Consider the following 13449-nt stretch of genomic DNA (forward strand, 5'->3'; position numbering starts at 1 on the left):
TTATAGAAACTGAACCAAAGGACAAGCGCAGCTAGTGCTGAAGGAAAATTAAATTCCCACAGTTCACTGGACAAAATGGAGCATGCAATTAATCATCACTCTTTCATCCGTCGTAGGTAGGGTGAATCAAGCGAGTTCATTTTCGGACTTAATTCCAGTTCCTCTGCACCAAATCCGAACATCATTATGCGGCACCGTGCAGAGGCGTGCAAATATGTGCACTTGATCCCGATTGTCTGTGTGTCGACCTGTGCACACGAATCACACCCGCATTGTCACAAAGCAAACCATGACGACGACGACGACGACGACAGCCACGCTTCACCGACGGACGATCGGTTCAAAATTCAACCTGTCTGCACCGACGGGACGGTCGAACGCTTTTGTCGAGTCGAGTGAAACGGATCGGTTTTCGTCTCGACAATTCATGTGCTCCTAATTACAAAACCCACCTACAGACAGCCTACTGTGTGCGCATACATACAAGGTCCCATGGCCAACCATGGTTTTGTCTCGTCGTCGTCGTCGTCCTTTCATCTGCAATATTTTCGGCACGGCACAATTGATGGCGGATTGTTTGTGCTGGCTGGAAATCTATAGCCGCCACCCGCGCAAGTTTGGCGTTTCTTTGGAGAGCCTTTGTTCGCGTTGGCACAACACAGGAGAGTTGGGACAAATTATTCATCATGGGGTCAATGTTACACCGAAAGGTGGGACGAGAGCTGGGGAAAAGTGAGATAATTTGATAATTTTGACGTTTTCACACATCTTTACAATTTTAGCAATTTTAGGCAGTTTCGACATTATTGACATTTTTGAAATTCATTTTATTTATATTGTGGTTTTCATTTTTCCTATCCAAAAATTTGAGGTCTTGAAATCAACCACCATGACCCATAGTTTTAATATGAATTTCGTTCTTTTCAATTCCATGCTGTTGCTTCTGCCGATTTCCACCATCTTTCTGTTTACTATCCTCTTCTACAAAGAGAAGAAAAGCTCTATTCAACTATCACCATCCACTTTTCTCGCCGGAATCGCGCAGGCACTGCAGACAGAAGGCATTTGTTTGCCCCCCTATTCCAAACAACCATCGGTAACAAGGCCTAAATTTAATTGTTTTGCACCGTCTTCGCAGGCCCAGGCGTGGACCGTGGAGGCAAGCAAGTTGGCCGTGTAAATCCATCCAGACAAACTGACGACAACAGCGTAGGCTGCGCCGGGGCCTGTTTGTTTACTCCGGGGGCAAAATTCAATATTGAAACGAGCCATGGCTTGCTATTGTTAAACCTTGTGCGTGTGCGTGTGCGTGTGCTACTGCCAATTTCCGTTGCCATGGCGCGCGTAATTGCTTTTTCACGTAAAATAATTAAACTGTCCAGCCAGCAGTAGTGAGTAAGGTGAGTCGTTGGCAGGCTTCTCCAGTGCAGTGCAGTGGTTTTCGGCCTTACTGGTTCGGATTTCCAATCCAATAATTGAACGTCTCGCGTACGTACCTAGGCCGCGGTCTGGCGAGATTCAAAAACGTGCTCAGTTCAAATGCCGAAATTGAGGCGCTGATTTTGATTGGTGTCGTAGGTGTGCGTAGGTAAAACAATTAAATCGCGTAGCGTGGCTTGATACAGCTCGAGAAAAGTCCTTTAAATTCGATTGGCAGAACTGGCCTGTTTAATTTTGCCCTGTCAATAACGAATTAATGTTTGCAAATTGTTGGTTCAGTTCTACTACATGTCAGAGTAGTAGGCGTTCGGGTTGAACAACCGATCATAGTAACCACGTAGCAAATAAAGATTTTTCATTTTACTGGAGCCCACTTATCTCAAGAAACAGCTCCAATTCCAATACCTAGCCTATAAGAAGGTGAACGCAAGCCAGTAGGGATGGAGGTAACCCAGATGAATCTCAATCATTGCATATTTTCCCCAAAAATCACGATAAAAGCCAATCAAACTTATTTGCCGCCCGTGAAACGAACTCAAATAGCTTCCAAATTATGTTAAAACATCAGAAGAATCAAATTCCATCCATTCCATACTGTGCGAAATGAAAGAACTGTCCATTTTTCCCAATTCACCCCCATTTACGTAGAGAATCTGATTAAAGCGATTAAGGTGAAGGTCGTCAGAGGCCAGCTGCTTTTTTACTGATTTCAGTACTTGTTTCCAATAACCTTTTTTTGGGCTAAGTTTATGCTAAGTTGCTAGTACTAGGTAATAATCTGTTATGAACAATTATGAAACGTAGAATCGCGTATCTATTTTTGCTGTTGAACTAGATCGGAAAGTAATTCTATCACATAAAATGTTGTTTACGGTGAATTTTATTATCAGAGAATTTTATAAGTATATTTTCGACACTTTACGACCGTTAATTTAATAGTGAAAATTATTGGCCAATTTCACGCTAAACGTAAATATGGCATCACTACCGTTTCCTTGGTAACGTATCAACAACGACGGTCGCGGATTCGGAATTGCAATCGAAATGAAGTAAAGTTTTTCATATCAATTCAAGTGAACAGTTTGGGCAAAATCATTATAATATCTTATCAGATAACTGTTCGGGTGGTAAATTAAAGTTTTTTGTGTTTCAAGTTAAGTTTCGCGAGTGATGTGATGAATGGAACGGCCGAAAAAAATTAAAGAAAAATCGACTGCGAAAAAGTGAAAATATAGTGATGAATTTTAATAGGGCAGAAATCTCAGTATTTAGTATAAGTTATGCCCCAAAAAGTAATAGAATCTATAGAATGCAATGTTTAGTGCTTCGAGTTGCAAGATCTGATTACGGCTAGCAGGTTAGTTGAACTAATTTTATTTTTTGTGATGGTTTTATGAGTCTATGGGAGCATGTTGGTACACGGAAGAAGGGAAGGGAAGGGTGATATTCGGTGCCATGCTGACTGCCATAAATGAACTCTGACTATCTTGTCCTTCAAATTAACTCAGAGGCAAAAACAGTCTTAAAACCTGATTTAATCCACCTAGTGGTGAAAGGAACCTTTGTTATACGGTCTTACTTGCTATTTGAGATAGAAATCGACACGTTTGGTTTACATGAAATTTTTGGAAATTGAATAAGTTTACAAAATTTGAACCAAATAGAAGCACTTATAAATTTTGATAGTTCCTTTTCTCATGAAATTGCTGTGTAAGTTGTTACTAATGAGGGTAAGTGCAAGTAAAAGTAAGTTGTAAGATGAAATATTATTCTTTAACATATACATTGCGTAATAAAGGTCTAGTTTGTAGTTTGTAGGTAACTATGCATAATTTCCTGTATTGTCATTCTATTTGATTCACAACAATAAAGTTTTCTCGAATAAATTTCATCAATTTTTATTAACCTGCGGTTACTCACGTTGTTGTATTTTGTACACCATGTGTAGGTTTTTGAATGCCATATTGTTATATAGTTACAAATCGTATATTACGTATATACTAACGTATATTCTTCAATAAACTTGTTATGAGCAAAATGTCAGAATTATTCAATGCATTATTGCTTTAAATTGTTAGGAAAATAGATTAGCATAAACCGACATCACAGAAACGAAGCAAGTAGCATGTGAGGTGTACCGCAATTGGCCCCAACTGGAATTTTCTTTCGTTTCTTCATATGGAAAAATGGTGTCTGTGTGCAGCAAAACTACCAGCAAATGTAAAATGTTTAAAATGTATCCGTCTGTTGGTAGTCGAGTAATTCGGGGTCAAAATCACGGTATTTTTTATAATCAAAGTTCTACAGTTCGTAAACAAGGAAACATAGAGGTATACTATGTTCAGCAAAGTTGTGTATTTTTATTATTTATACAACTTTGTAATACATGAAAAAGTCATACAACAATTACAAAAAGAGCTAAAATAGAAAAACTGATTTTTCAAATTCATATACAATAAATAAGATCTCTTTATTGAAGAGATAGAAGGTTACTGTCTTCAGCAAAATTTCTTGTAATAATATGCTCTAAAACTTTGCAGAACACATCAATGTGTTATATTGAAACTGAAGGAAAATAATTTTTTTATTTCACTTATAGGGGGATTAATCAAAATTCAAATTTTACCAGACGATAGAGCTTTCAATTTCTAGAAACTCTTCCAAAGGTTCGATAAACTTAAAACCAAGTTTTCCTAGTCAGAACTCTAGTGCGCACGTTTTCTTTGGTTTTGGGCTATTGTGCGCGCGAGTAACTGTGTTATAAAAGTTGGCGCGAGTGTTCGAGGGTTAATATCTTTTGACCGGTAAAACCAATTCTTATGAAATTTTGCATATATATTCGTAGTGTGAAAACCTCTCGTTTGATATTAAAATAATTGAAATTAGGTTATTTTTCTTGGTTAAAATCATTATAAATTATTGTTAATTTTGGTGTGGTGTATTGAATTACTCATAACTTTCAAATTAAACATCCAATCAATAATCCATTCAATAGTGATCTATCCGGCTATATTACCTGCCAAATGAAACTAATAGCACGTAAATCGGTTTGGCCATCTCTGAGAAACAGGCGATCATTTGAACCTTGTCAAAACTGGTTTTTTAAGCATAACTTTTAAACCACTTGTTTGTTTTCAATAAAAATTAGTGTGAAGTTTAACAATAGTAAGAGATTTTATTTGGTACTAAGATCGATGAAGTCGGTTATGTGGTTCCGGAGAAAATCGTGTCACGTAATTTTCACATTTTTGCTTATAACTTTCAAACTAAAAGTCAGACCACGAATCCATTTAATAGTGATATACTAGGTAAAAATACCTTTTAAATAAAAGTTATAGCAGACGAATCGGTTCAGCCATCTCCGAGAAATAGGCGATTGAAAATTGAAGCGCACACACATACACACATACACACACACACACACACACACACACACACACACACACACACACACACACACACACACACACACACACACACACACACACACACACACACACACACACACACACACACACACACACACACACACACACACACACACACACACACACACACACACACACACACACACACACACACACACACACACACACACACACACACACACACACACACACACACACACACACACACACACACACACACACACACACACACACACACACACACACACACACACACACACACACACACACACACACACACACACACACACACACACACACACACACACACACACACACACACACACACACACACACACACACACACACACACACACACACACAGACATTGCTCATTCGTCGAACCTGATCGATTGGTATATGTGACACGGCCCTCCGGGCCTCAGATCGACTTCGTGTTTTTCGACCAATTCCTAAACCTTTGTTATATTGTATAACAAAGGTAAAAATGTGTATTTTATCATGCTGAATAATTTTGAAGAACAGTTGAAAGCCATAAATCAATTGGATGCGGAGTTATTGTGCAGAATGGATTTTTAAATGTACTTTTTAAATAAATCATTATATCTCGCAACTTGCAAAAGATAGATAGTTACTATATTCAGCAAAGTTGCTCATTTCAGTGTGTTCTGTAATTTTTCTGAAGAAAAAAATTTTTTTGAGCGTATTCAAAAAAACAAAAGTTTGTATCACCCTGATAGACGAATATAAGATCCCCATGATAGTTTGAAAAGATGCGCTGTATTTTATTGATAAACTACTCTAAAGATACCATTGATGAAAAATTACGATTTTTTTACCCAATAACAAATAAACGTGTTTTTGTACAGCTAGGAGAGAATCAGGCAAAACGGACCAATTGTGAATTCATCACGGTACTAAATCGATGACAGTCAACTCTCCTGATGTCTTTCGAGTAAATTGGTTCTATTCGAGTTTATTCCTCTGTCTTTGAATTAGTTTTAATCGCCCTAATTAGAGGTTTTACTATGTATTTAGGGGTGAATTGGGCGAAATGGACTATACCTGCATTTCGCACAGTATGGATGGGATTTGATTCTTCTGATGTTTTGACAACATTTTGAAGCTATTTGAGTTCGTTTCATGGGCGGCAAATAAGTTTTTATACTGTTTAATTAGCTTTTAACATGATTTTTGGGGAAAATAGGGCAAAATGGTCCATTTCCCGAAGTTTGCGCAGGATGAAACCATCACCAATCGATTTCCTGCATTTTTTTCATAAAAATAGTTATCTTGTAAGATTCCAAACCAGCGGCTTCTAATTCTTGGGATTACAAGCTCGTTTTTGCCCATTGTGCATTGGAAAGCAGCAAAACAACCGTTGAGGATGGTCGTTTTCCGGACAGGTTGAAAATCCAGAAACTAGTTCTGTTATCTAAGCCAGAAAAGCCTGCAGGGGATCCAACATCATGTTGGCCGATATGTCTGCTAGATACATGCGGGAAACGTCTGAAGAGGATTATCCTAAACAGGCTGACGATGTACACGAAACATGAACACGGCCTGTCAAATTTGCAGTTCGAATTCCGTAAAGCAAAATCCACTGCAGATGCTGTTCGGATAGTAGTCGAGCAAGCTGAGAAGTCGTCTAAACAGAAGCGAAGAGGAGATCGTCTTGCGCCGTTATAACGATCCACGTAAAAAAAACGCTTTTAAAAGTGTCAGCTGCGATGTCCCCGGATACCTGTGCATAATTCTGACGAGTTATTTCCAAAACCGAGTGCTTGTTTACAAGCACGAAGATGTGGGAAGGCAGCAAAGACTGTCAACGCGTTAGCCAGAATTAAGCCGAATTGGTAGGGTCCAAGTAGCAGTAAACTCTGACTACTGCCCAGCGCCTTATCGTCGGTATTATGATATGGAGCCCCAGCCTAGATCATTATGTACGCGCGATTACGTAAGGCTGAATAGTACCTTCCGGCTCATGACCGTGAGAGTAGCCAGTGCCTACCGAATCATATGAACAGAGGCAGTATGTGTTAGAGCCGGAATGATTCTCATCTGCATTATCCTGGAGGAAGATAACGAATGCTACAGGCAAAAACACGTCAGAGGAATTCGGCAGCTGGTGAAAAAGGAATCGTTGACTAAATGGCAGCAGGATTGGGCCAAGGCCGAGAACGGTAGATGGACGTAAAGGCTCATGCCGGTTCCGACCTGGTTGAACAGACAACATGAGCAAGTCATCTTTCACCTGACGCAGTTTCAATCGGAGCACGGTTGTTTCTGACGGTTCGGACACGTGATGACACCCGTCTGTCCAGGATGTGAAGAGGTAGAAGAAACAACGAAACACGTTGTCTTTGAATGCCCAAGAGTTTTCGCGATGAGAAGCGAGATGCCACCTTTAACTATGGATAATGTAGTAAACGAAATGTGCCGGGAGGAAAGTATTTAGAATGCTGTCAACGCAGTGCAATAGCACAGTGTGCTACTTGGGCAGTGCAATAGCACAGATTATGATGCAGCTGCAACAATGATAGAGAGATCACCAACGGACAAACAAAGCTAATTAGGACACCTGGATAGACGCAGTGGAAACGGAGAGGCAAGCATGAATCAGCGACATTGTGGATGGTCAGAAACCCTACAAGGGTTGCCGTTAAACTATGGAAGTCATGTAGGTCGCCATACCTAGATCGGTGCACGTCTCGATAGGTGAAGTGGAAGCGAAGTGGCGAATTCGACGGAGCAATGCTGAGCTCGATAAGAAACTCTGCGAGGGTGGCCGTGCGGAGATAGAAGTCATGACGGTCCCAATCTCTGAATCGGAATACCGACAGATGTAGGGAAAGTGGAAGGTCTAGCAACATGGAAAGAATCGAGAACCAAGAGAGCAGAGAAACCGCGGAGATGTTCCATATCAAGATACCGGGTGATGGAAACGGTCATCCAACAACGTTAATGCGGAACGTTTAATGCAATGACAACGGTCTACACGATAAGTAGGCGATGATCATTTATCAACAAGCGAGTGGATCTTAGCGTCAGTAAAATAATTAAAGAAAAATGTAAACAATGTTTTTGTGATGTGAAACCTAAGTAGTCTGAAACGATCCACAGAAAAAGAAAAGAAAGTCTTTTATAACCGAGAAGAATCACCGACACATGTTACTAACAACGTTACGGTGACTAAAATCATTAAGTACCCTGGAAAAATCCTGCGAAGGTGGCATATGGACGTTATGACAGCCGCCATCTTCGGATCGGTACACGTCTCGACAAGTCTGCGGAGTGTACAGACACAGCCTCGCTCGGTAGTTATACTTAACGGTAATTATTGGGGATTAAAATCAGGCGCCCCAGAAACCCACAGGGTCCTAAATTTATGCATGTACAAATATCAAGATCATTAGCATCTCTGGAGGTGAATTGATAAGAGCGTCATCTTCATTCATTAGTGCCTCATTCTCCAAAGGGATATTGATCAGCAGACGGCGCGCCATGGAGTGAAAGACGAATCAGACCAATTCACTGAGGATAACATCCGTGGCACAGAATATCGTTTATCCCAGCATCAGAACATGTCTCGCGCAATACAGCATCTTGGCAGTACAGTGTCATGGGTGACTCGAATATATATGGTTCGGTACAACCATAGACGAATTAAATGATTCGGTACGACATTGATAAGTAAGAAGATACCGTACGTTCGTTGGTGAACCAAATTCATGGTTCGGTATGACCATAGATGAATGAAATGGTTTAGTACGATCATTGTTCAACGAAGTTTATGGCTCAGTAGGACTATAGATTATTTGAACGGCACATAAAAAAGACAACCAAAATGTCGTTTTCTTTGGTTTTCTTCGTTCATCGTTCTTTTGTCGTAGTCTTTTATTCGTATATTTTGTCGTCTTTTTGACGCTTTGTCCTTTTGCAATTTTTGTTATTGTTTTCCGTCGTCGTTTTATCGGCTGTTTCATTTTCGTCGTTTTCTTTGCATGTTTCGTCACGTTTTTGACGCTTTTAAACGTCTTTTTATCGTGTTTTTTGTCTTTTCATGTTATTTTTTTTTTCGTTTTTTGCATTTTGGGCTTAATTTGGCGGCTTTTTGACCTTTTTGTCATTATTTTTGTTGCTGTTTTGGCATTTTTGTCGTCTTTTCTTCGTATTTATATTGTCATCTTTTCGTCGACTTTTCACCGGTTTTTTTGTTGTCTTTTCGTTTATTTTTACAATATTCTCGTCATCATGTGTGTTGTTTGGGCAATAAAAACTATCTTTTTGACGTTCTTCCGACGTCTTTTTGTCGTATATTCGCCATCTTTTCATCGTCTTTTTTGCGTGTTTTGCTGCAAAAACCTATGCAAAATCTATTTATATTAGAGGCTTATGTCTGTACCGAAAACCAGATCTCTGATAGGACGTCATAAGAGGCTTGTCGGTAACTGAACACAGGTCCCTGACAGGACGCCATGCTTTCGTAGCAATGGGTTGTATTCTCAGTCACCCCATTGGTCGACTGCTGGACTGCTCGATTGCTCAACTGGTTGACTAGACTGCTCGACTGAACTGTTCGATTAGATTGCTCGACTTAACTGCACGATTGAACTGCTTGACTGAACTGTTCGATTCGACTGTTCGACTGGACTGCTTGACTGGACTGTTCGACTCGATTGCTCAACCCGATTGCTCGATTCAACTGCTCGATTTGATTGCTCGACTCAACTAACAGCTTGATTCAACAGCTCGACTAGACTGCTCGACTCAACTGCTTGACTTAACTGTTTGATTCGACAGCTCGACTTAACTGCTCGATTTAACTGCTCGAGTGGACCTCGACTGAACTGCTCGCCTCAACTGCTCGATTCAACTGATCGACTGGACTACTCGACTGAACTGCTCGACTGAACTGTTCGGCTTAACTGCTCAACTGAACCGCTTAACCCGACTGCTCGACTAAACTGTTCAATTCGAGTGCTCGATTCAACTGCTCGACCAGGCTACTCGATTCAACTGCTCGACTTGACTACTCGACTCAGCTGCTCGATTAAACTGATCGACTGGACTGCTCGATTAAACTGCTCGACTCGACTGCTCGGCTGGACTGCTTGACTGAACAGCTTGATTCAACTGCTTGACAAGACTGCTCGATTTGATTGCTCCACTCAACTGCTTAACTTCTGTTTGATTCGACAGCTCGACTCAACCGCTCGACTGGACTACTCGACTCGACTGCTCGACTCAGCTGCTTAACTGGACTACTCGACTCAACTGCTCAACTGCTTTCTGAAGAACGAACTCCTTGACTAAACCATTCGATTCGACTGCTCGACTCAAGTACTCGACTTAACTGCTCGAATCAAGTGCCCGACCGGACTGCTTGACTGAACAGCTTGATTTAACTGCACGACTTGACTGGTCGACCCAACTGCTGGACTCGATTGGTTGATTCGACTGCTCTATTCGCCTTCTCAACTCGATTGTTTGTTGCGGTCGGTGTCCAGCACAGTGGAGATGTTTTTATTCAGTTAAATAAAATCCAATTCGACCATAACAACTATTGGTTTTCGTTTCCGACTATGACTCTTTTATGTACAACATCTTAGAGCTATATTATGCAATATAAGAACTCAAAGAACTAATATAAAGATTAAACATCTTCGCAAACACTGGTCAATGGAAAGTATCCGTAGTTTTCTGAATTCTGAAGACATTTATATTTTCCGGATCGTAAGATTCGGGCTCAACTAGTTAAATACAGTTCGATTGGTACATGTTAGCTTTAGTAGGCGTTCAGATCGAACAACCGATCATAGCACATTTGTAACAACGTAGCAAATGAAGATTTGTTCACTTCTGTTTCGACTACTGTAGACAATTGCTGATTTGACTGGATCCCAGTTTTCTCAAGAAACATTCTCAAGCTATCAGTCTATCGGAGCGGGTGATTGTCAACCGAACTGGGGAACCAGCAGAACCTTTCAAGTCTGTCGCCGAGCTCCAACCTGGAAATTCGCGGTGGAGGCGTACTTTAAGTTGGAAGTGCTGTGGGAAACTGTGAAGACGGTACCGAATGAGACTGAGACTACGTTAGCGCTGGACCAGAGGCAATGCAGCTAAAGGACGCCCAGCTTGCTCAGCAGAAAGGAAAAGGTTGCTGAATGATGTATATGGTTCGGTACAACCATAGATAAATTAAATGGTCTGGTACGATCATTGATAAGTAAGAAGATTCGGTACGTTCATTGGTGAATCAAATTTTTGGTTCGGTACAACAACAGATGAATTAGATCAGACGCAGCAAGTACATCAATACAATGCTCTTCTTCGTTCGCGGTTAGCAAAAGAGGTCATCAAAACGTATGTGGCCTAACAGTAGGTAACAGAGCATTTTTCAGTAAATACGCAGATCAAGTAGGTGCAAGAAAACTCAGTTCTAGTCTATTTAAACAAATTTGGGGAGCGCGTTCGTGCTTCTAAAGCTGTTTTCACAGTAGTAAATTTACTGAAGCTCGTGTGGGATTCAACAATCCTGCACAAACCGGCGCGAAAGTGTCGCAGAGAGGACCGACAATTAAGAATTTATCAAATTATGCACCCGAAGGACAATTTTCGCGTTCGGTTCGCTTCACACGCGGAACAACGTTGTTTATCATTGTTGGAGGGGTTAATAAATTTCCGGTCACCGCGTGCCCGTGTTTCCCGTGTTACCGGAACGAGCAAAAAATAAGATTAACACACTCGCACACCGGTTGGTTATCGTGTACCGGGAAGCGCTCCCTTTGTCCTGTCAACTGCAGCCCAAAGAGGGAATGAGTCAATTACGGATTAATTGAATTGCGCGCTAGTAATTTACCCTTGGTAGGCTTGGCATGGCAACGAGGGAAAAACTTTTCAACTAATAACTCACCAGCGTCAATTAATCCGCAAAGATTGTTGAACACAATAAGTACCACTCTTTATTGACAACATAAAAGGTGAAATGTCGTCTTATCTGAGCGTTTACTATTCATTTGCAGTTCTCACCGCCTGCTAGGATATGTCTACTGCAGAATCCCTTTAATAAATAAACCGACCGTATAGAGTCGTAGGTCGTCGGATCTAGTAGAGAAGTACGGTCGGTTGCTGTGTTTTAATTAAACTGTACAATATTTATGCTTCCCGGAGCAAGTAACAATTGCAACAATGATGGGAACGTAAGCTGCTATCCGTTTCAAACCGGAGTACATGAGTGCGTTGCCATGGCAGTCGGTGGTTGCGGTGGCTTCCACTATAGAGCTGGGTTTTAAGCTCATAAACAGATAGACAGAAATTGAATTTTCTCCAATCGACGGGAAACCGCCCGTTCGTACGCGTCCAACCGACACGAAGTCGGGCAGTTTTACGACATGGCTATAATTTCGAAAACCCACTTTCGCTCAATGGAATGCAATAACGGGTAACAATAACAATAAAAAAAACTGCACAACTATTACATTGAACAGATGTAGTGTAATAACTCCCGCTGCCATCCATCCGTCTGTTCAAAGGGGAGTAAAATTGAAAATTCAATTTAAATCTACATTGACCTGCTCTGGCATTTCTCTGCAGCAGCTTCTTCAAACCTACCCCAACAACGCCAACGGAACGGATGACGACGGGCGCTTCGTTAGTCTTATTGATCGGAGCCGCTTTATCCTGCCATCCCGACTCGAGCTCGGCTGCCACCCGGACGGACGGTCGATACCGATCGAGGCAGCTGCTATTTATTTTCCGAACGAAATTTACATAAAATTCCGTTCGATATTAGTCCCATACAAGGAAAAATGGGACACTGACAGCTGGATGATTGGCTGAATGTATATTAACACAGTTCTAGAAGGAGGAAGCTTCCCAGCTCCGTGCGGAAGATTATGGAGAACTCACCTGTGACGAGATTGGCGTGATGAAACTGACAGACGGCGTCCGCCTCGAACCAGGAGATTTTATCCCGGAAGTAGCGATAGAAGACGCTGAAGCCATCCTGCGGTAATGTCCAGGTGTTGCTGATGTTTACCTGTGAAGGGGGAGACAGCGGAAAGGAAAATATGGATGAGTGCTGAAAACTTGGCATGGAGACTTTCAAGTGCGAGCGATGATGGCTGATTATCGCACAGCAGGCGCTGCCTGATGACGACACCACCGTCCGGATCGAAACCACCGAGCTACTTTGATTGGAGATTATTAGCTTCTGTCGGGTGGGTGGTGGCTCGATGCTCGAGAAAGCTGCCATCCGCAGGTGGCGCGAGGGTTGATTGAAAATCAATTTTATCTACTGTCGTGTGCCGAACAGCAGAATCTACTAAGGATTTCATTTTCTATGAGCTTATCAAATTCGTATCAGTCTTACTGTTGCAGTAAAGAAAAACATTGCTTCAATTCTGAAACAAGCCCGTCCCGAAACGCAACGAAACATGAACCAATTTCCTATTCATTGGAGTGTGAAATGTCCTGCTGGATGTCCTCTGGGTCGTTATGTTTTTCAAGACTACTCAAGCTGGCCAGCCATGGCCACTATCGGTTCCAGGGCAAACATGATGTAATCACAGAAGAACGG

The 13449-nt window shown here is 41.4% G+C and overlaps 1 protein-coding gene across 1 annotated transcript in view; it reads right to left on the minus strand.

Moving 5' to 3' along the window:
• Nucleotides 1–13449, minus strand: part of LOC128732456 (uncharacterized) — a 188180-nt gene that overhangs the window by 94226 nt on the left and 80505 nt on the right. Inside the window, exon 4 of the mRNA XM_053825706.1 lies at nucleotides 12780–12909. Coding sequence (XP_053681681.1) covers nucleotides 12780–12909 — 130 coding nt within the window. The remainder of the gene's footprint in view (nucleotides 1–12779; nucleotides 12910–13449) is intronic.

Source organism: Sabethes cyaneus, chromosome 1 (genome assembly GCF_943734655.1).
Source record: "Sabethes cyaneus chromosome 1, idSabCyanKW18_F2, whole genome shotgun sequence".
NCBI lineage: Eukaryota > Metazoa > Arthropoda > Insecta > Diptera > Culicidae > Sabethes > Sabethes cyaneus.